Source organism: Mustela putorius, unplaced genomic scaffold (genome assembly GCF_011764305.1).
Source record: "Mustela putorius furo isolate JIRA1106 unplaced genomic scaffold, ASM1176430v1.1 tig00003962_pilon_pilon_pilon, whole genome shotgun sequence".
Taxonomy (NCBI): Eukaryota; Metazoa; Chordata; class Mammalia; order Carnivora; family Mustelidae; genus Mustela; species Mustela putorius.
Genome location: NW_025422106.1, coordinates 11,910,729 through 11,937,122, shown reverse-complemented (window position 1 = coordinate 11,937,122; position 26,394 = coordinate 11,910,729). Strand labels below are relative to the sequence as shown.

General features: G+C 38.8%; 1 protein-coding gene across 2 annotated transcripts in view; it reads left to right on the top strand.

Annotated features, from left to right (window-relative positions):
• Positions 1-26,394, top strand: part of TRIM37 (tripartite motif containing 37) — a 132,500-nt gene continuing 106,106 nt past the window's right edge. Inside the window, exons 1-8 of one of the 2 annotated variants that reach the window (XM_045070207.1) lie at positions 1-484; positions 2,418-2,519; positions 12,964-13,004; positions 16,029-16,145; positions 20,627-20,714; positions 22,968-23,090; positions 24,207-24,247; positions 24,475-24,640. In XM_045070207.1, the coding sequence (XP_044926142.1) occupies positions 464-484; positions 2,418-2,519; positions 12,964-13,004; positions 16,029-16,145; positions 20,627-20,714; positions 22,968-23,090; positions 24,207-24,247; positions 24,475-24,640 (699 nt within the window). In that variant the 5' untranslated portion in view covers positions 1-463. Of the gene's footprint in view, positions 485-2,417; positions 2,520-12,963; positions 13,005-16,028; positions 16,146-20,626; positions 20,715-22,967; positions 23,091-24,206; positions 24,248-24,474; positions 24,641-26,394 lie in introns of those variants that run through there. The other variant, XM_045070206.1, reaches the window with a different exon arrangement.

Genomic DNA, 26,394 nt, shown 5'->3' with positions numbered 1-26,394 from the left:
CAGCGTCCTGCGCGCATGCGCAGCGCGCCTTCCTTCGCCGCCGCGCCTTCAGCAGCCGTGGTTACGGTTGGTGTTTGCGAATTCCCTGCAGCACCTTCTTCGCTGGAGACCAGCGCCGCGGGGCTCTAGCCGCAGTTCCTTACGCGCGCGCCCGCGTCACGTGGTGCGAGGCTGCCTCGCGGTTGCTGGCGGGCGGCTTAGCGGTGAGGAAGGAGCTGGGGCCACCGCTCGCCTCTCCCACTGCGCCCTAGGGCGGGTGCGCGGATAAATATGGCGAAGTGGGGGTAGCTGGCTCTGAACCCTACGCGATGGGGCGCGCAGGTGGGACGGTCGTCGGAGCCCCCTGACGTGGACGCCGGGCTGTTCTCGTTGGCTATTTGACGGGGCGACCTCGGGCCGGCGCCCGATAGGTCAGACCACGGACTCCGCGGGTCGTCGAGGGCCCCGCCGAGAGCCGGAGGCAATGGATGAACAGAGCGTGGAGGTGAGGCAGGTTGAGAAGGGTGGTGGTTAGTTTTCCCCCGCCACCCGCAGATCGTTCTTTATTTGGGGCGCCCTGCCCCAGTCCTCTCTCTAGTAGGGCACCCCCACCCTGACGCTGCTGCTGTGGTGAAGGCTGGCCCAGTGCGAAGGACGTGGTGTTAGGTCTGCAGCCCTCCAGGTGCCTTGTGTCCTGACCGTTTCCGAGGTGGTGCTTATCCTGGCGTTTCTGGATGTCTTCGCTCCGGTGCTCATTCCCAGAGGGTTTTTGCAAACTGCAGCCTGGGCAGAGCAAAAGTGCAAATTCATTAGAAATACCGTGCACTTGCTACCAGTTCTTGCGGGGATCCAAAACTCCCTCCAAATGGAATCATTCATTCTCTCTCACCGGTACATTTTGCAGACTTCTGCCCTTCCTAAATTGAATGAAGATATACAGTTATTATCCTTTTTGTGGTTTTCCAAAACAGCCTATTTTATATCTCACGCTTTTGAGTTGTAATTTCAAATGGTTGGGATATTTACGTAAAGGCCAGGAACATAAAAGAAGATTGCTTACTGGACGTAATTTTTAAAATAATTGTCAAATTTTGAACCATCTTAATACTGAATCTTCGCTTCTTAGTAAGCGGCAACTGTATTACTGGGCACTTCACTTGAAAGTAGTTAACCCAGTGGTCTTATTGTCCATCCCCCGCCAGCGTCTGCATCTCACAGGTTCTTTCTTGTTCTGCAGAGTCATGATTAGACTCGTGAATAATTTTCTCTTTAATTCCTCATGCGAAAGTATTATAAAGGTTTTGTACCGTTTTCTTGGTTTAGGAGAGTTTCATTCTCTTGGGATGGAGTAAAAATAAATGTGCTTGTGGTAAAAATAAAATTGAAATGTACAATAACCTACATTTCATTCTATTATTGTTATTTTGTCAGTTACTTCCTAAATGGTTTCACCTGGGGCTTGCAAATAACACTGTTTCTTCTATTTACTTTATTTTTGCAAAGCCTTCATGGGGCTACCACTAACATTCTCAATAGGGGCAGAATCTCAGGCTCAAATAAGATGCTAATTGGTTGGAGCATCAGGGCAGAAAGCCAGATTTCTGTATTCTGAATTAGTTTCTCTCCTGGTCAAAGTATACTGCCATTAGAATATGTATCTTTTCTAAAAAAAAATTTTTTTTTTTTTTAAATTTTAAAGGCAGCTCACCCCCCTTAGGGAAATTTCAGGACAAATAAAAAGTTCATATTTTTCACTCATAGTCCAAGTTTTTTTCTTTTGTCTTTTCTTTCTTTCCTTTTTTTTTTTTTTTTTTTTTTAATTTGAAAGAGAAAGAGAGCGAGCGCACAAGCAAGGGGGCGCGGCAGAGAGAGAGAGAGAAGCAGGCTCCCGACTGAGCAGGGAGCCCAGTGGAGGGCGAGATCCCAGGACTCTGGGATCATGACCTGGGCCTGAGGTGGAGGCTTAACAGACTGAGCCACCCAGGTGCCCCCTGCCTTTATTTTTTTTACTGTTTTATATCATAAGCATTTTTTCTGTATCAAATAATTCAAGAAGTATTTCTAGAGATTATTAAAATCTATGTTAAGTGTCATAATTTTTTTAACTGTCATAATTTAATATTTTAAAATTTGGGCTACAGCCACATTCTTGCCATTATAATTTATGCCTTATTGGAAATATTGGTGCATAAGACTGTGTTTGCATTTCATGCCCTTTCCTTAGAATAGAACCATTGTGAAGCTTAGAAAAGAGCGCTTTTTCCAGGAGATTTTCTGAGGCACACTGGATTTTGACTAACCCAAGTACTGATGTGGAATTTTTTGAAACAGATGATGTCAGCTCAAATAAATATAAATGTTGAATGGATAACTTTAAGCATGCTTTTACTTTTGATTCAGTATCTAACTCTGGTGGACCTTACATCTTTTATTTTCAGAGCATTGCTGAGGTTTTCCGATGCTTCATTTGTATGGAGAAGTTGCGGGATGCACGCCTATGTCCTCATTGCTCTAAGCTTTGTTGTTTCAGCTGTATCAGGGTAAGTTGTATTTCTTTTTACATGCTCTTGGTGTATATAGGACATGTTGTAAAAATTAACCATTTTGTTTTATCTTTTTAATTTTACATTTTGTGCCCTTTTCAAAAATATCTTTTTTTTTTTTTTTTAGGTTTTTATTTATTTATAACAGAGATAGCGAGAGGGAACACAAGCATAGAGGGGCTCTATGGGGGCTCAATCCCAGGACGCTGGGATCATGACCTGCGCCAAAGGCAGATGCCTGATGACGGAGCCTACCCAGGCACCTCTTAAAGCAAGTCTTAAATGAATGTTTCTTAATAGGGAGACCGTCAGTGTATGTTACTTGGTACTGTGGAGGTTAATGATCAGATGATTACTGCTATGAAATGTCTAGAAATCAAAACCCACTCTAATTTTTTTAAAGACTTCATTTGAGAGCGAGCATACAGGTAGGGAGAGAGGAAGAGAGAGAAGGAGAAACAGACTCCCCACTGAGCAGGTTGCTGTATGGGGCTGGATCCCAGGACCCTGGGATCACGACCTGAGCTGAAGGCGGATGCTTAACTGGCTGAGCCACGCAGGTGCCCCCCAAACCCACTGCAATTTTAGTATATTTACATTATTAAATAACAAGTACTTATAAAGTGGTTGCCTGTACTGTGTTTGGGGCATTATCTAAGATAATGGTGAAGTGCTTGCCCTTCTAAGATAATGGTGAGGAGCTTAAATCTCAGTGAGAGAATGGACTCTTGATATTTGAAGAATGTATAGTGTCAAAAGAGGCACTAACTGCTGTGAGACTCAAGAGGGAGAGTTTATACTGTTAGAGTAAGGTGGAGAAAAAGCTAGTAATGGGTTCAGGGGCTAAGATTAAAATCCTGTAATCTTACAGTTATAAGAGACTTTAGAGATTAATCCATTGGCTTTAAAACTTAAATGTAGGTGAGCTCCTCAAACAAAATTGTGAGGAAGTCTAAGATGTGAAACAGAAGAATTTCTTTTGGTGTGAGTTGGGGGGGGATTCAGTAGCACATATGCAGATCACAGTTGAAACCTTTCCTGCCCCCATACTCTTAGCAGATCATGTCCTTTACTGAGAAAATCAAAACCACCTAACATGCTTTTCACCTCAAAATTTCTCTGTGGTTCTTTATTCCTACCTAAGGAAGATAGATATCCCTTTGTCAAGAATACTATCTGGATCACATAAATTATTTGCTTCTGGTCACACGGCTAGCAAATAATAGAGCTGGATTTGAATCCAGGAAGTCTGGCTTTAGATCCTGTCTTCTTTGCCACTACACTGTGCAAAAGACCTAGGTTTACATATCATCCTAGTTCTCCCACTCGTAAACTGAGAAACTCAGTTTTTATTAGCCTATTTCCTCATAGAATGAGGTAACAAGATTTATTTCACAGGATAGTGGTGGCATTAAATGAGATAAAAGGTAATATAGAAACTGTAAAGTACTGTCCACTTGTAAGGAGTTAAAATTTTATTGTTAATATAGCAACTAACCTGTCATTTGTTTCATAAACAGTGAAGCTGAAACTAGGGAAATTAGGTAATTGGCCTCTATCAGTGTAGTTAATTAAGTGGTAGAGTCTGTGTCTGAGCTTGGCTGTTTTGGTGAAGGTCCAGTATACGGATGACCTGTGAATATTACCTAAACCTTATTGATTCTTCATTTCTTTTTTTTTTTTTTTTAAGATTTTATTTATTTTTTTGAGAGAGAGACAATGAGAGAGAACATGAGCGAGGAGAAGGTCAGAGAGCGAAGCAGACTCCCCATGGAGCTGGGAGCCCTGATGTGGGACTCGATCCCGGGACTCCGGGATCATGACCTGAGCCGAAGGCAGTCGTCCAACCAACTGAGCCACCCAGGCGTCCCTGATTCTTCATTTCTTCATCGTTAATTCCATCTAGTCCTTAAAGCCATAAATTTTTTAATATTGCTGCTGGCATTCTATACTTAGAAGTGTTTGAGAAAATTTCATTTACTTTGGGAAATTTGATTTACTCTTGCAGGTTTAACTATGATCTTTGTGTGTATGGCTTTTAAGATTTTATTTATTTATTTGACAGAGAGAAATCACAAGTAGATAGAGAGGCAGGCAGAGAGAGAGAGGGAAGCAGGCTCTCCGCCGAGCAGAGAGCCCGATGCGGGACTCGATCCCAGGACTCTGAGATCATGATCTGAGCCGAAGGCAGCGGCCCAACCCACTGAGCCACCCAGGCGCCCCTGTGTATGGCTTTTAAATCTATTCCTTTGGCATATACCTTCCAGCATCTTGACTGTTGTTCCAGATCAAATTCTGTTTTTTCAAATTGATTCTTTTTGACTTTTTGTTCTGTTCTGCCAGTCTCTCAAACTTGAAACCCTTTACACCAATGATATTTAAGTTTTGTCAGTTATTATCTCCTGTTGTCACTTATATCTGTCCTACCTATCCATTTTGTTTTTTTTAAGGTTTTATTTGAGAGCGAGTGAGTGAATAGGAGCATGAGCAGGGTGAGGGGCAGAGGTAGAAGCAGACTCTTGGCTGAGCAGGGAGCCTGACACAGGTTCCATTTCAGCATCCTGGGATCATGACCTGAGCTGAAGTCAGATGCTTAACTGACTAAGCCACCCAGGTGCCCTGGTACCTATCCATTTCTATTATTACCATCCTAGTAGAGAAATACAGACATTTATTATCTTGTGCTTAGATAATTATGATTACCTTTTAATTGATATGTCTTCTATATCTCTGGTTTATTTTATATCCTGTTGCCCTATTGACGTTTTCCAGTAATGTCATTGTTTTTTTCCTTCTCAAGCTTCAAATTCATTGTCTGAATCTCTTAGAATATTACCTTTATATTCAGACCACCTGGATAATCTGGTTCTAAACTTTCTTTCTAAAGCTGTCTCAGTTCCTGAATGTACCATAGATGTGTTTGTTCACTCAGCACATATTAATTATATGACTACTTGGAGTTAAGCATTGACATCCCAGGGAGTTGACTTATTTAATAGTTTGTTTGTAGACAGAAAGGTAAATAGACATATGTTAGATACCAGTAAATGCTGTGAAGAAAAATGAAACTGAGTAAGGTATAGAGTGGGGACTTTGAGGAGGATACGGGCAGGTTGTTAGTTATTTTAGATAGAGTGGTCTGGGAAGGTCTCTGAGGAGATGACATTTGAGCAGAGACCAGAATGGAATGTGGGAATGATGTGAATATCTAGGGGAAGAAAGTCCCAGGCAGAGAAGTCAGAAGAGGCAAAGGCCCTGAGAGAAATAGCAAAGAAACCAGTTGGCTGGAGCAGAGTGGGAAGAGGGAGATGGAAAGGAGATGAGTTTTGAGATGTAACTTAGGGCCTTGATAAAGACCTTGGATTTTATTTTAACTATGATGGTGACCCTTGAAAGCTTTTGAATGATACAAAATAATTTTCAAAAACTATCACTTTGGCTGGGTGTAGAAAGTGGACTGCAGGCAAGTGGGAGAGGAAGTGAGACTAGTTGGGATGTGTTCTATTAGTGAAGGGTGAATGGTGATTTAGACTAGAATGCTAACAGTGGAGGTGGTGAAAAATAGGGCAATTCTGGATATGTTTTGAAAGTAGAGCCAATAGGTTTGCTTAAAGATGAGACATGAGGAAAGTTTTATACAACATTTGGATGAATTAATGGTTTTCTATTCTGAGATAGAAGAAATTTGGGGAAGGACAGGGTGAGGTTGAGTAGATTGTAGATATACAAGTTTTTTTGTTTCGGTTTTTTAAGATTTTATTTGAAACAGTGAGAGCAAATGTGCGCATGAGTGGAGTGGAGGGGTCGAGGGAGAGGGAGAAGCAGACTCCCCCCTGAGCAGGGATCAACATGGAGCTCGATCCCAGGACTCTGGTATCATGACCCGAGCCAAAGACAGACATTTAACAAACTGAGCCACCCAGATGTCCCATTTTTTGGACTTTTATATAAATTGAATCTTACAGTATGTTTTCTCAGGTGTCTGGATTTTTTCACTCATCAAAATTAGAAATCTATCTTGTGTGGATCAATAGTATTCCTTTTTATTGCTGAGCAGTAGCAGCCCATTGTATGCATATGCCACAAATTGTTTATCTGTTCACCTGTTGATGGACAAAGGGGATGCTTCTAGTTTTTGGCATCATTTATACAGAAAACTGATATGAACATTTTTTTAAAGATTTATTTTATTTGGGGCACCTAGGTGGCTCAGTGGGTTAAGCCTCTGCCTTCGGCTCAGGTCGTGATCCCAGGGTTCTGGGATGGAGCCCCGTGTTGGGCTCTGCTCAGCGGGGAGCCTGCCTCCCCCCCCCACCTGCCTCTTTGCTTACATGTGATCTCTGTCAAATAAATAAATAAAACCTTTAAAAAAAAAAGATTTATTTGACAGCATGCACGCTTGCAAGGTGAGGGTCAGAGGGACAGGGAGAGACAAATCTCAAACAAACTCCCTGCTGAGCATGGAGCCTGTCTTTGGGGTTCAATCTCATGACCCTAAAATCATGACCCAGTCTGAAATCGAGTCAGATGCCTGACTCACTGAGCCAATCAGGCACCCCAGTAACATACTGTAGTTTTGTAGTAAATTTTCAAATCAGGAAATTGAGTTCTATAATTTTTTTAAAAATTGAAATAAATTGACATAGAAAAGTTTTAGGCTGGGGTGCCTGGGTGGCTCAGTGGGTTAAGCTTCTGCCTTTGGCTTAGGTTTTGGGATTGAGCCCCACATTGGGCTCTCTGCTCAGCAGGGAGACTGCTTCCCCTTCTCCTTCTACATGCCTCTCTGCCTACTTGTGATTTGTCTCTCTCTGTCAAATAAAATCTTTAAAAAAAAGTTTTAGGTGCATAAGATCACTTTCAAGATAGTTTTGGTTCTTTGAGGGTCCTTTAAAATTCCATTTCAATTTTAAAATGGGTTTTTCTACTTCTGTAAAAAGTATCATTGGGATTTTGATAGGAATTATGTTGATTCTGTAGATTGCTTTGGGTGGCATTGTCATTTTAACAATATTAAATCTTCTAGTGCATGAACATGGGATGTCTTTCCATTTATTTAGGGCTTCTTTCATTTCTTTCAGTGGTGTTTGTAGTATTCCTTGTATAAATCTTCAAATCCTTGGTTAAATTTATACCTAGGTATGGATTCTTCATTCCTAGCATATAGAAATGTAAGTTTTTTAAAAAAATATTTAATGTTTAATGTTGTTGATTTTTGTGTTCTGCAGTTTTGGTGAATTTGCTTATTAGCTTTAACAGTTTTTTTGTGGACTCTTTAAGGTTTTCTGCTGACAAGATTAGGTCATTGCTAACAAATAATTTGACTTTTCCAGTAGGGATGCTTTTTATTTCTTGCTTAGTTGCGCTCTGTGAAATTTTCAGTATTGTGTTGGATAGAAGTGGTGAAAATGGACATCCTTGTCTTTTTCCTGATTTTAAGGAAAAAGTTTTTTTTTTTTTCTTAAAGATTTTATTTGTTTATTTGACAGACAGAGATCACAAGTAGGCAGAGAGAGAGAGAGAGAGAGGGAAGCAGGCTCCCTGCTGAGCAGAGAGCCTGATGTGGGGCTCGATCCCAGGACCCTGAGATCATGAAGGCAGCGGCTTAACCCACTGAGCCACCCAGGTGCCCCAAGGAAAAAGTTTTTATTGTTTCACTATTGAGTATGATATTCACTCTGGATTTTTAAAATATTTTATTTATTTATTTGACAGAGAAACAGCAAGAGAGGGAACCCAAGCAGGTGGAGTGGCAGAGGGAGAAGCAGGCTTCCCTGTGAGCAGGGAGCCTGACATGGGGCTCGATCCCAGGACCCTAGGATCGTGACCTGAGCTGAAGCCAGACACTTAATGACTGAGCCACCTAGACACTTCCCCTCCCCCTGCCCCTGGATTTTTTTAAAGTATGGTCTTTATCAAGTTGAGGAAATTCTCTTCTATTTTTCTTGAGTGTTTTTATCATGAAAGGATATCAGATTTTGTCAGAGGCCTTTTCTATATCAATTGAGTTGATTGTGTTTGTTTATTCCTTCACTTTATTAATGTGCTGTATTATCTTAAATGATTTTTATATGTTGAAGTGTCCTTGCATTCCAGGAGTAAATCCAACTTGGTCATGCTATCTAGTCTTTTTAATATACTGTTGAATTCAGTTTGCTAAGCTATTGTTGAGAATTTCCCTAGCACAATTTTGCAGAGTAGGTATGTTGATTTCTCTTGTTTCATATGAGTAAACTTGAGCTCAGTCATACGTCTGGTATCATGTAGCCGTTAAGTGCCAGAGCTAGAAGTCAGACTCCGGTCTGAATATTGTCTAAAGCTTGTGATTCTTCCATTTTAATGGAGAGAAATTCTTAAAGTGAATATGGGACATTGCTATAGTATAATATTTATTTTCTTTAATAATCATTGTACATAATATTATATCACTGGTTCTTACCTTTCATTTTGGTTTGGGAGAAATGCTGTTTTTCCCTAAGTATTAAAATAACCATATTTATTTTATGATTAAGTTAGATTGTGGAGTATAAGGTAAAAGTGCCACAAGTATTCAGAGATGGGAAAGATCACTAACCTGGGATAGGTAGGAAAGTTTTATGGACATAATTAGTGGACATTTCCGTGGGATAGCACATGGAGGAAAGGGGCATATTAGGAAATACAGAAGTATGCCTAGAGTGGTGTATAGTGCAGCAGCAAGCCTGATTTGACTGGAATGGAGAGACATATTTAAAAATATGGGCAGAGGTTGTTGGGAAGATGGCAGAGTAGGAGGATCCTGGGTTCACCTCTTATGGCTGGCTGCCTAGAGAATACCCACATCAGCATAAATAATCCAGAAAGTGACCTGAAGACTGGCAGAACAGACTCCCCGCAGCCGGATATAGACAAGAGGCCACAACAAAGAGGGTCCATCCCCTCCAATTAGCTCTTGGCAGGATCTCATCAAAGCAGGCCACAGGCCTGGCTGTGTGCAGGCAGTCCAAACAAGGGCCAGCACCACTCCAAAGTGAGTCCTGCTCCAGGGAGAGGGAAGGAAAACCACACATCAGTCTGATTGTGACCCTAGCACTGGGCTGGGAGGCAGCTGGTCTGACTGTAGGCCCCACCCATCAATACAAGCTTGTCAGAGAACAATACTGGGAAAGTGCCCTGCAGGTTGATGCTACTTCATCTCTGACAAACACCTGGTCTGACTCAACTCAAGCCCAAGGCAGTCCCAGACTGGCCCACTAACACCATAGGTACCAGACTTGCCCACAATAGGCAGAGAGCCACTGCAGACTGGACTGAAGGCAAACACAGCTTGGCCACAACAGTAGGACACCCCTGTAGCAACACATATAGGAGTCACCCTGGAAGCACCATTTCTCGTGAAAAGGCATTGCCCTGTGGCGCACTACAGGACCTCTTCATAAAGCTACTACTTTTAAGTGCAGGAAACATAGCTGACTTTTTTTAACACCTAGAAACACACAGTAATAGACAAAATGAAGAGACAGAGGAATATGTCCCAGATGAAAGAACAGAACAAAATCATTGCAAGAGACCTAAACTGAATGGAGGTAAGTAATATATCTGATAGTGAATTTAAAAGTATTGCTCATAAAGATACTCACTAGAATTGAGAAGGGGGTGGAGGATCTCCAGGAGACCCTCTACAAAGAGATAAGAAACCTAGAAAAGAACCAATTAGAGATAATGAACTCACTAAATAAAATTAAAAATAGACCACCTGGAATAAATAGCAAACAAGAGGAAGTAAAAGAATGGATTAGCAACCTGGAGGACAGAGTAATGGAAAGTAATCAAGCTGAGCAATGAGAGGGGGAAAAATATCCAAAATGAGAACAGACCCAGGAAACTCAGTGACACTGTCACATGTAACAGTTGTGTGATAGGGATTGCATAGAGAAGAGAGAGAAAAGGGGGCAAAAAATTTGAAGAATTAGTGGCTGAAAATTTCCTGAATCTGGGGAAGGAAAGAGCAATCCAGATCTAGGAGGCATAGAGGACCCCCAACAAAACCAACCCAAAGAGGTCTGCACCAAAACACAAAGTAGATAAGATGGCCAAAAGTAGTGAAAAAGAGAGGACTTTAAAAGCAGCAAGAGAAAGGAAAGCAGTTACATAGAAGGGAAACCCCATAAGGCTATCAGTGGATTTTTTTTAGCAGAAACTTTGCAGGCCAGAAGAGAGTGGCATGATATATTCATAATGCTAAAAGGAAAAAAATCTGCAACCAAAAATACTGTATCCAATAAGGCTTTCATTCAGAATAGGAGGAGAAGTAGGGTTTCCCAGAAAAAAGTTAAAGGAATTCATGACCAGGAGCGAAACCAGCCACATTCCTATCACACACAGTGGCATCAGCCTGTGAGTCCCAAATCCATAGTCCAGCAGCTGCCCTTCTGCCCGAGTCAGCGTGCACTGCTGGCTACCTGCTCAATGCAAGTAAACACACACTTTCACCTCAGAATGACACATTGAAGAACAATACATACAGCATGATTCTGGTTACTAAAACACCCCTATTCCCCAAATGAAAAATAAAAATATGGACTGGTTATTCCCTATCACTCCCAGCTTTTTTTTTTTTTTTTTATAGATTTTATTTATTTGAGAGCGCGCTCACGTATAAGCAAGGGAAGAGACAGAAGGAGAGCGAGGGGGGAGAATCTGAAGCAGTGTAAGGGAAGAGACAGAAGGAGAGCGAGGGGGGAGAATCTGAAGCAGACACCATGCTGAGCACAGAGTCTGACATAGGGCTCCCTCTCACAACCCTGAGATCATGATCTGAGCTGAAATCAAGAGTTGTATGCTTGGGCGCCTGGGTGGCTCAGTTGGTTGGACGACTGCCTTCAGCTCAGGTCATGATCCTGGAGTCCCGGGATCGAGTCCCACATCGGGCTCCCAGCTCCATGGGGAGTCTGCTTCTCCCTCTGACCTCCTCGCTCATGTTCTCTCTCACTGTCTCTCTCTCAAATAAATAAATAAAATCTTTAAAAAAAAAAAAAAGTTGTATGCTTAACTGACTGAGCCACCCAGGTACCCCATTCCCAACTTTTATAGAGCTTATGGTGTAGCAGGGCAGAGGAGACCCAACAAATAAGGTAACAAAGTGTTATAAGCACAGTGAAGGGAGAAGTACAGGTTGTTGTGGTAATCTGTAGAGAGTCAGGACAAGCTTTCTGGAGGATGTGATGTATAAACTGAAATCTAAAGGATGAGTAGGAATAATATAGTTGAAGAGTGGTGTTGAAGACTATCCTGGGCAGAGAGAGGAGGCTTAACCTTGTTGGATCCCCTAGAGTGAAGTAGATGATGAAACTAGAGGGGTGTGGGCTGAAACCTGCCCTAAAAGAGTACTATGGATTTAGCAGAGCATTTTTTGAGAGGACAAAACCTGACCCAAATCTTAGGTTTGCTGAGGGACTGAAGAAATGATCAAGGTTATTAAGAGCAGAGAAATCCTCTTGTGTCATTTTCTTTTTCTTCCAGCTTTATATTCTTTGCTGTGAAGTATCCTTCTCTTTATTATGTTTTATTTTTTATAATTCTTTAAGGTTTCCTTGGAAGTTTCATTTCTGAGTTAATTATTTGACTTTAAAAGCTTATGTTCTTTTATAGAAGTAGAAAGGGATAAATAGAAGTAACAGCCATGGGAGTACATAGGTATGAGATTATGGTTAGTTATTTACCTTGAAACTTTTACTAGTCAATTAAAATATTTAATATTTAACCAAAAAGCTATTGTTTTTGGAAAGGCATTCAGAAAATATTAGTATCTCCTTTGTATATGATATAAAACTCTTTCCTATCCAGTAATAATTAAAACAATTACATTAATAAAATTTGAAGCTTAGTAGAGATATTGCTTTCTTATAAAAGCTTTTTATAATTGTGAAGAAACCAAATTATGCAGATATTACATTACTGAACTATAGAACTCTTTTAAAAACATAAAGTTTTGTATTTCTTATTCATTTTTTAGGTCTGATTTATATATCCATATTATATATTCTTCAAAATTAGTTTACTTTTCAGAAAGGAATTTAATAGCACCTTAGACTTTCTGAGGGATTTTATGAGAGGTTAGTTAGAAGTAAATCATCACTGGTTTATTTTTAGAGTGATGGTTACTCTGTCATTGTTTTGTGAAGATTATCAACATCTTCATTGTGAGATCCAGATAGTCTTAGGATCACTTTCTTTCCTATGAAAAAATAGCTTCTTAACTATTTTGGAATGAGTTCTGTCCCTTTGAAAATTTGTCCCCATCATGATGGTAATGAGGAGATAGTAGATTGCTATTTCTATAAGTACCTTTATAATTAATACAGGCACTAGAGAGTTAAACTCATTAAATTTGGTATATAAGTAGTATGTACAAATTAAAGTAATGATGTTTCTATAATCAAAATCTAATTTTTTACCTCCTTAGCGCTGGCTGACAGAACAGAGAGCTCAATGCCCTCATTGCCGGTAAGTGATTTTCTATGATTATTTGTGAATTTGGAAAAAAATAAGGTGATGGGATTAGAGTATGCCATAATATTCAGAGTTTTTTTGCATCTTGCTACATTACTCCTCGTGAATACAGCGAAAGAAAATAAGCACTCTGTCTAGATAAAGAAATGCAAACTAAGTTATTTGACTCAAAATTATGTAGGATGGATTACATTATTTACCTTCTTTTAGAGAAGCATCGTGTAACAACTTTTTGTAATTAAAATTGAAGTTTTCTGTTTCCTTAGTGGGGGTGAGAAATTTTTTACAAAAAGATTTATTTGAGAGCATGAACCTGCATGGGCGGGGGTTGGGGTAGAAAGAGACAGAATCTCAAGCAAGCTCCATGCCTAGTGTGAGCTGAACAGAGCTCAAACTCATGACCCTGACTGAGGTTGTGACCTGAGCTGAAATCAAGAGCTGGATGCTTAACTGATTGAGCTACCCAGCTGCCCCTAAATTCCAAGTTTTCGCTAATAAGATAAATACAGTAATAAGTCTTCTATTTCTCCCATCCAAGTACTAACCAGGCCCGACCCTGCTTAGCTTCCGAGATCAGACGAGATAAGTCTTCTATTTCTGATACTCCCTGCCTGATCTTTTCATTAAATAACATTTTCAAAAGAAATGGTTAGATTTCATATCTATTCTTTTAGACATTTTTCTAGGAGTATACTGATATATATACATATAAATTTTTTCTTGAAACACAAATGATAAAATACTACTCTGGATTTTTTTTTTTTTTTTCATATAAAGTATGGTGGGACTTTCCCTGATGATAAGTATATATGTATCATTTTTAAAGGAGTGTGAGTAATCACTCTATGACTTTATGTTGATTTTCTTATACTTATATTCAGAGACATTTGGGTGGTTTCCATTTTTGGTTTTTTTATATAATAATGCCAGATTACATGAAAAGAAATTATATACATTATATAATGATGCCAGATTACATGGAAAGAAATTCCTTCCTAATAATAGATACAAAATTGCCTTTTTCTCACATTCTTGCCAATACTGGCATTTCATTCCATTAAATGAAAAAAGGGATCTCATTTTTAATACCCTTTTTAAATTGTTGAAACTGAGCATTTTTCAAAACATTTAGCTACTTATATTTCTTTTTTGCTTACACCACCTCTTCACCTCATTTGATTGCACATTTTCATTTATTGTTTACTTTTTTCATATTCTTTAAAAAAATTTTTTTTAGTTTTTTAAAGATTTTATTTATTTATTTGACAGAGAAAGATCACAAGTAGGCAGAGAGGCGGGGGGGGGGGGAAGCAGGCTCCCTGCAGAGCAGAGAGCCTGATGCGGGGCTCAATCCCAGGACCCTGGGATCATGACCTGAGCTGAAGGCAGAGGCTTTAAACTACTGAGCCACCCAAGCGCCCCTTCATATTAACTCTTAAGAAAACCAGCACTATCAAATAGAACTTTCTGTAATGATGGAAATGTTCTATAGCATTGCTGTCCACTAGATACATTGGCAGTTGAGACTTGAAATTTGTCTGGTGTGACTGCAGTGAAATTTTATTCTTATTTAATTTGAGTTAATTTGAATTTCTTAATTTTTTATAAAGATTTTTTAAAAAATTTATTTATGACAGAGATAGCGAGAGAGGGAACGCAAGCACAGGGTAGCTGGAGAGGGAGAAGCAGGGTCCCCGCTGAGCAGGAAGCCTGACTGATATGGGACTTTATACTAGGACCAGGCAGATGCTAAACGACTGAGCCACCCAGTTAAGCCACCCACGGCCTTAATCTGAATTTTGAATAGTCACATGTGACTTGTGGCAATCATTTTGGACAGTATAATTTTAGACTGAGGAATTAAGAATTCAGTCTGTAATCTGAATCTTTTTTGTAATTGACGTATTAAGGTAAAAATGAGTTGCAAACCATACTTTTCATTGAGTCTGTTGTTTTAGTAGTTTAGTAGTATTGTTGTTTAGTAGTATATGGTATGAATATACTACTATATGTAATATGGTATATATAATATGGTATGAATGATTGTTAGCTCTGTTTTGAGGAATGTTTGTTAGATAATTTCTTTTTTTATGACTATCTTCCTTCACTCTGTATGATGTCCTAAGGTTTATGCATACTGTAGCATAGGTCAGAGTTTCATTCCTTCTTAAGGCTGATGAATATTCCATCGTGTACATGTATCACATTTTATTTTTTTAAAGAATGATTTATTTATTTATTAAAGATTTTATCTATTTATTTGACAGAGATCACAAGTAAACAGAGAGGCAGGCAGAGGGGGTGGTGGAAGCAGGCTCCCTGCTGAGTAGAGAACCTGATTACAGCTCGATTACAGGACCCTGAGATCATGACCTGAGCCGAAGGCAGAGGCTTATTAACCCACTGAGTCACCGAGGTGTCCCTCATTTTTTTTTTTTTAAGATGTTATTTATTTATTTGGTAGACCGAGATCACAAGTAGGCAGAGAGGCAGGCAGAGAGAGAGGAGGAAGCAGGCTCCCTGCCGAGCAGAGAGCCCAATGCGGGGCTCAATCCCAGGACCCTGAGACCATGACCTGAGCTGAAAGCAGAGGCTTTAACTCACTGAGCCACCCAGGCACCCCAGTATCACATTTCGTTTATCCGTTCATCTGTCGATGGACATTTGGATTGCTTCTACTTTGGGGCTTATTGTGAATCGTGCTGCTATGATCATGGGTGTTCATCTTTTCTAGAACTGCCTTCAATTTTTTTGTATATATACCCAGAAATGGTATTGCCGGATTATATGGTAATTGTGTTTTTAATATTTTGAGGTGTAGTCGGCAAATAAAATTGTTAAGGTACTTAAAGTGTACAACATGATGATTTGATATTATGTATACATTGCTAAAAGTTTCCCTCTGTTGATTTAACTAACACTCATCGTCTCACATTATTACCTGTAGAATGTGCTTATATTAAAAAATCGTCTCAAAGTCTTGAATCAGAGTATATGTATATATTTTTTTTTTTCCAGTGCTCCACTCCAGCTGCGAGAACTAGTAAACTGTCGTTGGGCAGAAGAAGTAACACAGCAGCTTGATACTCTTCAACTCTGCAGCCTTACCAAACATGAAGAAAATGAAAAGGACAAGTATGCCCTCAATTTCTTTGTTCAAGTATTTCATAGATGTTGCCATATGTTTTTTTGTTTTTTAAGTTTTTATTTATTTATTTGACAGAGTGCTAGCAGGAGGAGTAGGAGAGGGAGAAGCTCCCTGCTGGGCAGGGGCCAGACTCAGCTCCATCCCAAGACCCTGGGATCATGATCTGAGCCAAAGGCAGACATTCAACTGACTGAGCCACCCAGGCATCCCTACTATGTGTTATCTTAATGACACTATTGAAAGTTTCTCTCTCAACTGACTGAGCCATCCATGCACCCCTACCATATGTTATTTTAATGACACAATTGAAAGTCTCTCTTTTGTTTTATAGGTAAACACTTAAGTATTTTTCTTCTGGCATGGTGTGGGTATCACTGTTTTGAAAGACCTTCTAACTCTTGATTGGCTTCTTTTATGAGAGCCTCTAATAAGAGGAGTGCAACTGCTAGAGGCCTGCTGGCCCCTCTTGCCTTGGTTTGCTGTAGGTGTATATGGACCACCGATAAAGAATTATTCTGATAAATTTCCTATATTGTAAAAGCTGTGTTCTAAATTTGGTAGTGTGGAAATCAGGGTAAATGAGCTTCCAGATAGTATCTAATATGCTGTTTTTTTAATACTTTTATTTCCTTTTGGTATTCAGATTACTTAAAAGTGAGAAATATAAAATGTAGACCTGCTAAGGTATTTGAGCTCTGTGTACTTCATTAGTGAAGCTTTTTTTTTTCTTTTTTAAAAATTTATTTATTCTATTAGAACACACAGGGGAAGGGACAGAGGGAATGGGAGAAGGAGAGAAGCAGATTCCACACTGAGCGTGGAGCCTGACACAGTGCTCAGTCTCATAACCGTGAGATCACGACCTGAGCTAAAATCAAGATTTGTACGCTCAACCTACTGAGCCACCTAGGTGCCTCTAGTGAGAAGCTTTTTTAGAAATGCAGCAGTGTGCCTCCCCCCCCCCATCTTTGTTAAGGTTTTATTTATTTGAGAGAGAGCACAGAGGGAGAGGGAGAGAGAGAAGCAGACTCCCCACTGAGCAGGGAGCCCAATGTTGGGCTCAGTCCCAGGACCCTGAAACCATGACCTGAGCCAAAGGCAGACGCTTAACTAACTGAACCATCCAGGTGCGCCCCAGTGTGTGTGTGGTTTTTTTTTTTTTTTTTTTTTAAGATTTTATTTATTTATTGGACAGACAGAGATCACAAGTAGGCAGAGAGGCAGAGAGAGAGGAAGGGAAGCAGGCTCCCCGCTGAGCAGAGAGCCCGATGCGGGGCTTGACCCCAGCACCCTGAGATCATGACCTGAGCTGAAGGCAGAGGCTTAACCCACTGAGCCACCCAGGTGCCCCAGTGTGTGTTTTTTATAGACAACAGAGTTTATTTGACAGAGAGCACAAGTAGGGGGATCAGCAGGCAGAGGGAAAGGGAGAAGCAGGCCCCCTACTGAGCAAGGATTCCAGTATGGGGCTTGATCCCAGGATCCTAGGATCATGATCTGAGCTGAAGGCAGATACTTAACCAGCTGAGGTACCTATGAGTCCCAAATTTTTTAAAGTGTATTAAAATACACATTGTATAAAATTTACTTAACCATTTTTAAGTTTACAGTTCAGTAGGTGTTAAACATATTCACATTGTGTACTAATCTCCAGAACTTATTCGTCTTGCAAACCTGAAGTTCTTTACCCATTAAACAATAACTCCCCATTTCTCCTACCAACCCAATGGTGGCATCCACCATTTCACCTTCTGTTTCTGTGGGTTTGACTATTCTGGATTACTCATGTAAATAAAATCATAGAGTTTTGTGTTTTTGCTACTGTCTTCCTTGACTTTACATAATATTTATATCAGAATTTCCTTCCTTTCTAAGGCCGATTAATAATCCATCATGTATATTTATCACATTTTGTTTTATCCATCTGTTGATGGACATTTGGATTGCTTCTACTTTTGGGCTGTTGTGAACCGTGCTGCTATGATCGAGGGTGTTCATCTTTTCTAGACCTTATCTTCAATTTTTTCTTTTTCTTTTCTTTTTCCCTTCTTTCCTTTTTTTTTTTTTTTAAGATTTTTAAGTAATCTTTACCCCACAATATGGAGCTCAAGATCAGGAGTTGCACACCCTACTGGTTGAGCCAGCCACACACCCCTTTTTTAGATATATACCCAGCAGTGATATTGCTTGATTATATAGAATTCTGTTTTAAATATTTTGAAGAATTTCCATACTGTTTTCTATGGCCGCTGCACCATGTTACATTCCCACCAATGGTGTATAGGATTCCAGTTTCTTCACATTCTTGCCAACACTTGTTTATTTTTTTGATGGTAGCCATCCTAATGGGTATGAGGAAATACCTTGTGGTTTTGATTTGCATTCATCTGATGATTTGAATGTTGAACATTTTTCATAATGCTTATTGGTTATTTGTACATTTTTGGAGAAGTAGGTCTGTTAAGTCCTTTGCCCATATTTTAATTGTGCTTTTGGGTTTTTTGTTGTTGTTATTGTTGTTTTTCTGTTGTTGAGTTGTAAGAGTTATTTATTATATTTTGGATATTAACTCCTTATCAGATATGTGATTTGCAAATGTGGTCTTTTACTCCATTGATTGCCCTTTAACTTTGTTTATTGTGTCCTTTGATGTATAGAAGTTCTAATTTTTTAAAGATTTATTTATGTATTTTAGAGGGTGTGCAAAAGTGAGAGAGGGAGAGGGAGAGAGAATTCTCAAGCAGAGACTCTCCTGCAGACTCACTGAGCTCGGAGCCCAACACAATGCTTGATCTCATCACCAAGAGTTGGATGCTTAACTGAGTGCACCATCCAGGCACCCCAGAAGTTTTAAATTTTGATATAGTTCAGTTTATTTTTGGCTCTGTTGCATGTGCTTTTGGTGTCACGTTTAAGAAATAATTTTGAAATCCAGTATCCTATAGCTTTTCTCCTGTGTTTTCTTCTAAGAATTACATTATATGAAAACATATAAAATGTATATTCATTTGCAAATCTTTTGTTGTAGGATCAAAGTTTTATCTTTGATTAGGTCTTATGACCTGTTTTGAGTTAAATTTTGCATATGATAAAAGCTAAAGTGTTTTGTCTGCTAGGGCTGCCATAACAATACCACAGGCTGGGTGGCTTAATAACAAATTTATTTTCTCATGGTTTTGGGACTGGAAGTTTGGTTTCTGGTGAGGCCTTTCTCTCTGACTTGGTTTAAGTCTCTTACTCACTGTGTCCTCACAGGGCCATTTCTCCATTTGTGCACACTTCTGTTACCTTTCTCTTCTTGGACAGCCCAGTTTTGTTGGGTTCGGATACCACCCTTAGGATCTTGTTTAACCTTCATTATCTTCTTAAAGCCCTGCTCTCTAAATACATTTATATTAGGGCTTCAATATAGGAATTTGGGGAGGATACAATTCTTTTCATAACCAGATGCAAATTCACGTTTTACTTGTGGATATCCATCTTAAGGGGAAACTCATTTAAAATTGAGTTGTTCATTTTTTATGCAGATATAGTATCGCATTATACAGTTCCATGTGTCTTGATTATTGTTAGCATTGGCCGTATGTGGGGCAAATTTTGTATATGTATACATGTTCATGTAGGTATAGACTCATAATGTGATTTGCTCAAAATGTAGTATGATAGAACATCTATAGTGATGCAAGAAAATGATTTATTTATGCATTTAACTAATCTGCATTTTTCACAATTGTAAAGTCTTTATAAATTAATGAAACAATACTAAAATTTTTGTATGTACATGTGCTTTTTTTAGCTTAATTTCTAGAAGAATGGAATGCATTTTATATATGTTTCCTGAGATATAATCATTTAAAATTGACTGACCTCGGGGCGCCTGGGTGGCTCAGTGGGTTGGGGCCTCTGCTTTTGGTTTGGGTCATGGTCTGGGGGTGCCTGGGATCGAGTCCCGAATCGGGCTCTCTGCTCAGCAGGGAGCCTGCTTCTCTTTCTGCCTGCCTCTCTGCCTACTTGTGATCTCTGTCTGTCAAATAAATAAAATATTTAAAAAAAAATTGACCTCAATCAGAAAAACAATTATCATATGATCTCTCTGATAGGTGTAATTTGAGAGGCAGGGCAGGGGTTGTTGGGGGTAGGGAAGGAAAAAATGAAACAAGATGGGGTCGGGAGGAAGACAAACCATAAGAGACTCTTAATCTCACAAAACAAACTGAGGGTTACTGGGGGGTGTGGGTGGGTAGGGATAGGGTGGCTGGTTTATGGACATTGAGGAGGGTATGTGCTATGGTGAGTGCTGTGAAATGTTTAAGTCTGATGTTTCACAGACTTGTACCTCTGGGCAAATAACACAGTATTTGTTAATTAAAAAAAAAAATTGACATGTTTCCCAAACTTAGGAATTTGTTGAAGTAATTACATTATAATTTAATTTATTTAAACTATATTTTCTTTTCATAATATATAGATGTGAAAATCACCATGAAAAACTTAGTGTATTTTGCTGGACTTGTAAGAAGTGTATCTGCCATCAGTGTGCACTTTGGGGAGGAATGGTAAGCAGAAAAAATTTAGCATATTACTTTTAGCTAGAAATACTTGTTTGATTTAGATAGAAAGTAATATTTTACTGTGCTTATAGAATGAAATTTAAATGCATCTGATTTATAGCAGAGGTATCATACCACAGCCTTCCTTTGTAGGAGATGTTGCTGTGGAATCTGTGACCACTTACATAAATATTTTAATTGAAAACATATAAAATGTATATTCACTTGCAAATCTTTTGTTGTAGGATCAAACTCTTATCTTTTTTTTTTTTTTAAAGATTTTATTTATTTATTTGACAGAGAAAGATCACAAGTAAGCAGACAGGCAGGCAGAGAGAGAGGAGGAAGCAGGCTCCCAGCTGAGCAGAGAGCCCGATGCGGGGCTCGATTCCAGGACCCCAGGATCATGACCTGAGCCGAAGGCAGCGGCTCAACCCACGGAGCCACCCAGGCGCCCCAAAGTCTTATCTTTGATCAAAGGCCAGTTGATATGTCCTGGCCATACCAGTTTTGGTTTTCTTTAAAATGGAACAACAACTTTCAATATTGTGAAATAATACGAATGCAAACATTTGGATCCTTATGGGTTTTTTTTTTCTTTCTATTCTAATTCAAAAGTAGTTCTTTAAGGCATTATACCTTTTATCAGGTCTAAAATATTCAAGTTAGTTTTCCTGGAAACAGCTTTTTATTTCACAGTTGTATCTTTTGTTTAACTAATACTTAATTAAACTGTATACTTATGTAATAGGTTTGTAATAGGTTGTAAATAGGTTTGTAATAGGTTGTAAATAGGGTTGAAAATAAACATAATAGGTTCTTGGTGGGGAGAGTTAGTTATAGTGGGAGCAGAAGTTGCTAGACAACTAGACATCTGTTAGCAATAAGAATTGATCATTCTTGGGGTGTCTGGGTAGCTCAGTCGGTTAAGCATCCATCTCAGCTCAGCCCCTGAGCTGGGTTCCATGCTGGGTATGGAGACTACCTTTAAAAAAAAAAAAATCATTCTTTGGGCTTTAGCATAGTTTAGGAAGAGAATGGCAGGCGTCTTGGTTGAGTAGAGTTCAATTCAGAGAGTGTTCTGTTAAGATTTGAAAACTAATGTGATACGTAGAAAAAAATTGAATTCTTACAATTTAGTACTTAAATATTAACATATTTAACTATGTTAATATTAATATAATGTTATATACTATATATAATATGTTAATATTAACAATATTAACATAAGTAGTAAGAAGCAATGGAAACATTCTTTTTCATATTTAAGTGGACAGGCAAAAATCTACATCTTTTTTTATCTTCAAGACCATGGTTAGATGCTTTGGTTGGACAAGACCATTCTGGGAAGAACTTAACTGTTAATAGGCAGTTTGTTTGTTTCTTTCTTTCTTCCTTCCTTCCTCCTTCCCTCCCTCCCTCCCTTTCTCTTTCTCCCTTTTTCCCTCCCTTCCTTCCTTCCTTCAGATTTATTTGTTCATTTTAGAGAGAGAGAAACAGCATAAGTGGGAGAGGGAGAGAGAATTCTTTTTTTTTTTTTTTAAGATTTTATTTATTCATCAGAGAGAGAGGGAGAGAGAGCGAGCACAGGCAGACAGAGTGGCAGGCAGAGGCAGAGGGAGAAGCAGGTTCCCTGCCGAGCAAGGAGCCCGATGCGGGACTCCATCCCAGGACACTGGGATCATGACCTGAGCCGAAGGCAGCTGCTTAACCAACTGAGCCACCCAGACGTCCTGGGAGAGAGAATTCTAAGCAGACTCCATGCTGAGCACAGAGCCCTATGCGGGGCTTGATTTCATGACCTCAAGATCATGACTTGAGCTGAAATCAAGAGTGGGATGTTTAACTGACTGAGCCACCCCGTCATCCAGGAAGGAGTTAATTTTGCAAATAGTGAAAAGAACTCTAAGGATATGAAAAAAGCTAGTGCTGACCAAGAAGAGAGTGGCAAATAAAGTTGTGTCATATGGTTTGAGCCATGGTTAAAGATTTTGGTTCTTTCTGATGAATATAGATTTCTAGATTAAGTGTAAATGTTTATTGCTAAAGTTTTTTTTATCTGCAGTCTTTAAGGATTTCCTACATGGGCCAAGTGATTTTAAGTAAATTCTCCTTGATTTTAACAGTAAAGACAGCCAAAAAAATTTCTTGTGAAAATATTTACCACTTTATTAATACCCATGGAGTGTTGATAAAGAAGTAGAATTGATTGAGGTAAAAGAAAATGTTCTAAAACTTATTTTTTTTTAATTTAAATAGCATGGTGGACATACCTTTAAACCTTTGGCAGAAATTTATGAGCAGCATGTTACTAAAGTGAATGAAGAGGTAGCTAAACTTCGTCGGCGTCTCATGGAACTGATCAGCCTAGTTCAAGAAGTGGTAAGACTGCTACTGAAAGATCATTTTCCATTTTATAGTCTAGCCTATGTAATATATATTTTTTATAATATGAATCAATTATGTTGAAATCAAGATTTGAAAATCTGTAAGATACATTTATAGTCCTTTATACCAACTTCAAACTAGCTGAGGAATTTGTATCCAAACTCCTGGCCTGTTCCACATTTGGAACCAGAGAATTGCCTTTTCTTAAGCAGAAATAGAAAATGAATGTGTTAAATAAGTTTGTTTGATACAGAGTCAGTAATTGACTCCTAAACAGTCAGTATTGACTTTGCAAAGTAATTAAATCATTCATTCTTTAGACCCTCAGCTTTTGGGGGTGTTTTTACTATTTCTGATGTTTTGAATTAGAACTCTTTGGAATTGAAAGAGTAATATTTAACCCTACTCTTCAGATACTTTATGGGTCAAACAGCTTTGGTGAGGTATTTACCATTTGTAATATTATTTATATGGGGAAATGTAATAAGTTTTAGACATTTAAGTACTGAATATACTTTTGGAATTTATTTTGTTTAAAGGTGCCAGAATGGTAGTTAAAACTAATGAGGTTTGAGGACCATCCCTAACTTAAGATGTCTTCATTTTACCCTTTCAGGAATCAAGGTTCTATAGCCTTTCTTATATAAAAAGTAATATGAGTTGCATGTATGCTACCTACAAAGTAATTTTAGAATGTAAACAAGTTGAATGACTTCTCTTCGGACTTCTCTACCTTTTTTTCTATTACTTTTTTTTGACAACATAATTTGGTCAGGGAGGGTGTTTTACCATTGAAATTCTCATTGTATTTATAATAACAATAAGTATAGGAAAGATTGTTTTCTACTTCTGGTGGTATGCTTTTATGAAATCTGCAATGTACTCTGCAATCTTCTGAAAAAATTTAAAACTACGTAAACTACGTAAACTAGAGTAGATTATGACACATAAGTAATTAAAAAGTATTATTGGATTTCACCTTTTAAAGAGGAAATCAACTGACTTTAAGAATAATTGCAGTGATTGCAGTAATGTCTGTTTGCTTTTGTTTTAAAAATTCTTCATTTTTTTTGTTTTTTGTTTTTGTTTTTGTACCTGTTTATCATCTAGGAAAGAAATGTGGAAGCTGTTCGAAATGCAAAAGATCCTAGATGAATTTCGTAGACCTGAATTGTAATTTGTCTAAAATTGTAGTTAGGATTGATTCTGAAATCCCCTTGTCAAAAGCTACTACAGTGTTAGATTTTCTGTCTGAACCTTAAATTCTGAAAGCTCTAGGGAAAAAAAATTACTTTTCTAGATATTTAGTAGGCTAGCTGTAGATGAATTTCGTAGACCTGAATTGTATTTACTAAAATTGTAAATTGATTCCTTATTAAGTGTTACCTATATTCAATGAAAGTTATTACTTGATTTCCTTATTATTCTTAACCATTCTTAATGAGCCTGAGTATTGGTGTTTTGTTTTTAAAATAGGTCAGAAGACATCTCTAACACAGGAAACAGAGCTCTTGGAATCCTTACTTCAGGAGGTAGAGCACCAGGTGATGAAATAATAAATGTAATGAAATAAAGTCTGTTCACAGGCTTTAAAAAAATTCATTTTTGGACAGGATTATGGAAGACCAGATGATTAGGAGATCTATGTGCTATGTTGGGAATTTTTATGAAATAGGAGTTGGCTGATTCTGTTCAAGTTTTCTCGGTCATCTTTGGGAACAGGATAAAAATTAATAAGATTTAATGTGTTTTGTAGGAATGCAATTATTTAACATTAATGTTAAGGAAATTTTTATTAAGTACCAAATATATAACTGGCATTTTTTTAGGTGTTCAGAACATAGCAGTAGACAAAATGGCAAAAATGTCTGCCCTCATAGAATGGGGTAGGTGAGGGGATCCCTGGGTGTCGCAGTTGGTTAAGCGTCTGCCTTCCTCTCCGGTCATAATCTCAGGGTCCTGGAATTGAGCCCTGTGTCAGGCTCCCTGTTCAGCGGGGACCCTGCTTCTCTCTCTGCTTGTGCTCTCTCTCTCCCTGACAAATAAATGTAATCTTAAAAACAAAAAAGAAAAAAGGAATGGGGTAGGTGGGGATGGACTACATAGGGAATGAAATAAAGTGTATAGTGTTAGATAATATTTGATATGTTCTGTCTTATTTTTGGTTTTGGAATTCTTGAATTTCTCTCTTTGATATAGCTATTTCCTCAGGTTATTCTTTTAATTATCATCCTGGGGATTCCATTTACTTCTTTCCATTTCCATTTTTTTTTTTTTTTAATATTTTGTTTATTTATTTCAGGGAGAGAGAGAGCACGCACAAATTTGGGGGGGCAAAGGGAGAGCGAGAAGAGGAAGATAGGCTCCCCTCTGAGCAAGGAGCCCATCTCCACTGGACACCAGGCCAATCCCACGACCCCAGCCAAAGGCAGATATGTACCTAGCTGAGCCACCCAGGCGCCCTTTTTTACTATTTCTTGGGTCAAATTCCATGTTTCCTGATTTCCATGCCTTCCTCTCTTTTGCTTTACTTAATTGTTTTAGTATCACATAGCCTCCTTTAGTTTTCCTGAAAGGTTAATCACGACAGTTTTCTTTGTTTTGAGAGAGACAGCAACAGTGAGGGGCGGAGAGACAGCAACAGTGAGGGGCGGAGGTGGGGGAACAGGGGGAGAGAGAATCCTACGGAGGCTCCATGCATAACGCAGAGCCTAATGCAGGGCGCATTTTCACAACCCTGAAATCATGACCTGAGCTGAAATCAAGAGTCAGATGCTTCACTGATGGAGCCCCCCAGATGCCCCTCAGAATAAGTTTTTTGAGACTGCATGTCTGAAAATATTTTTATTCAGTCTTTATACTTGATTAACAGCTTAATAGAATTCAGTACCTACTTTTATTTAAAGACTCTTGTTTTTCTTTTTAATATTCTCATTCTTAATTGTGCATGTTCCCCTATTCCAGAGACCGTTTTTTTCCCTCCAGAGAATAAACTAGCACCTTTCTGCTGGAGTGTTGGAACAAATTTAAACCATCTATGATGGAATAGGGGCAGGGATCTGAGGATCTATGTGCTTTTTTTTTTTTTTTAACAACTTTATTGAAGAATAATTGACAGTAATTGGCATGTATTTAAAGTGTATAACTTGTTAGATTTTGATAAAGTATATACCTGTAAAACTGTCACCATAGTCAAAATAGTGAACATATTTGTTATCCCCCCCAAATTTCTTTGTGCTTCTTTATAAATCTCCTGCTTCTCCCCACAGTTCCTTCCCCAGGCAACCCCATTGTCTGC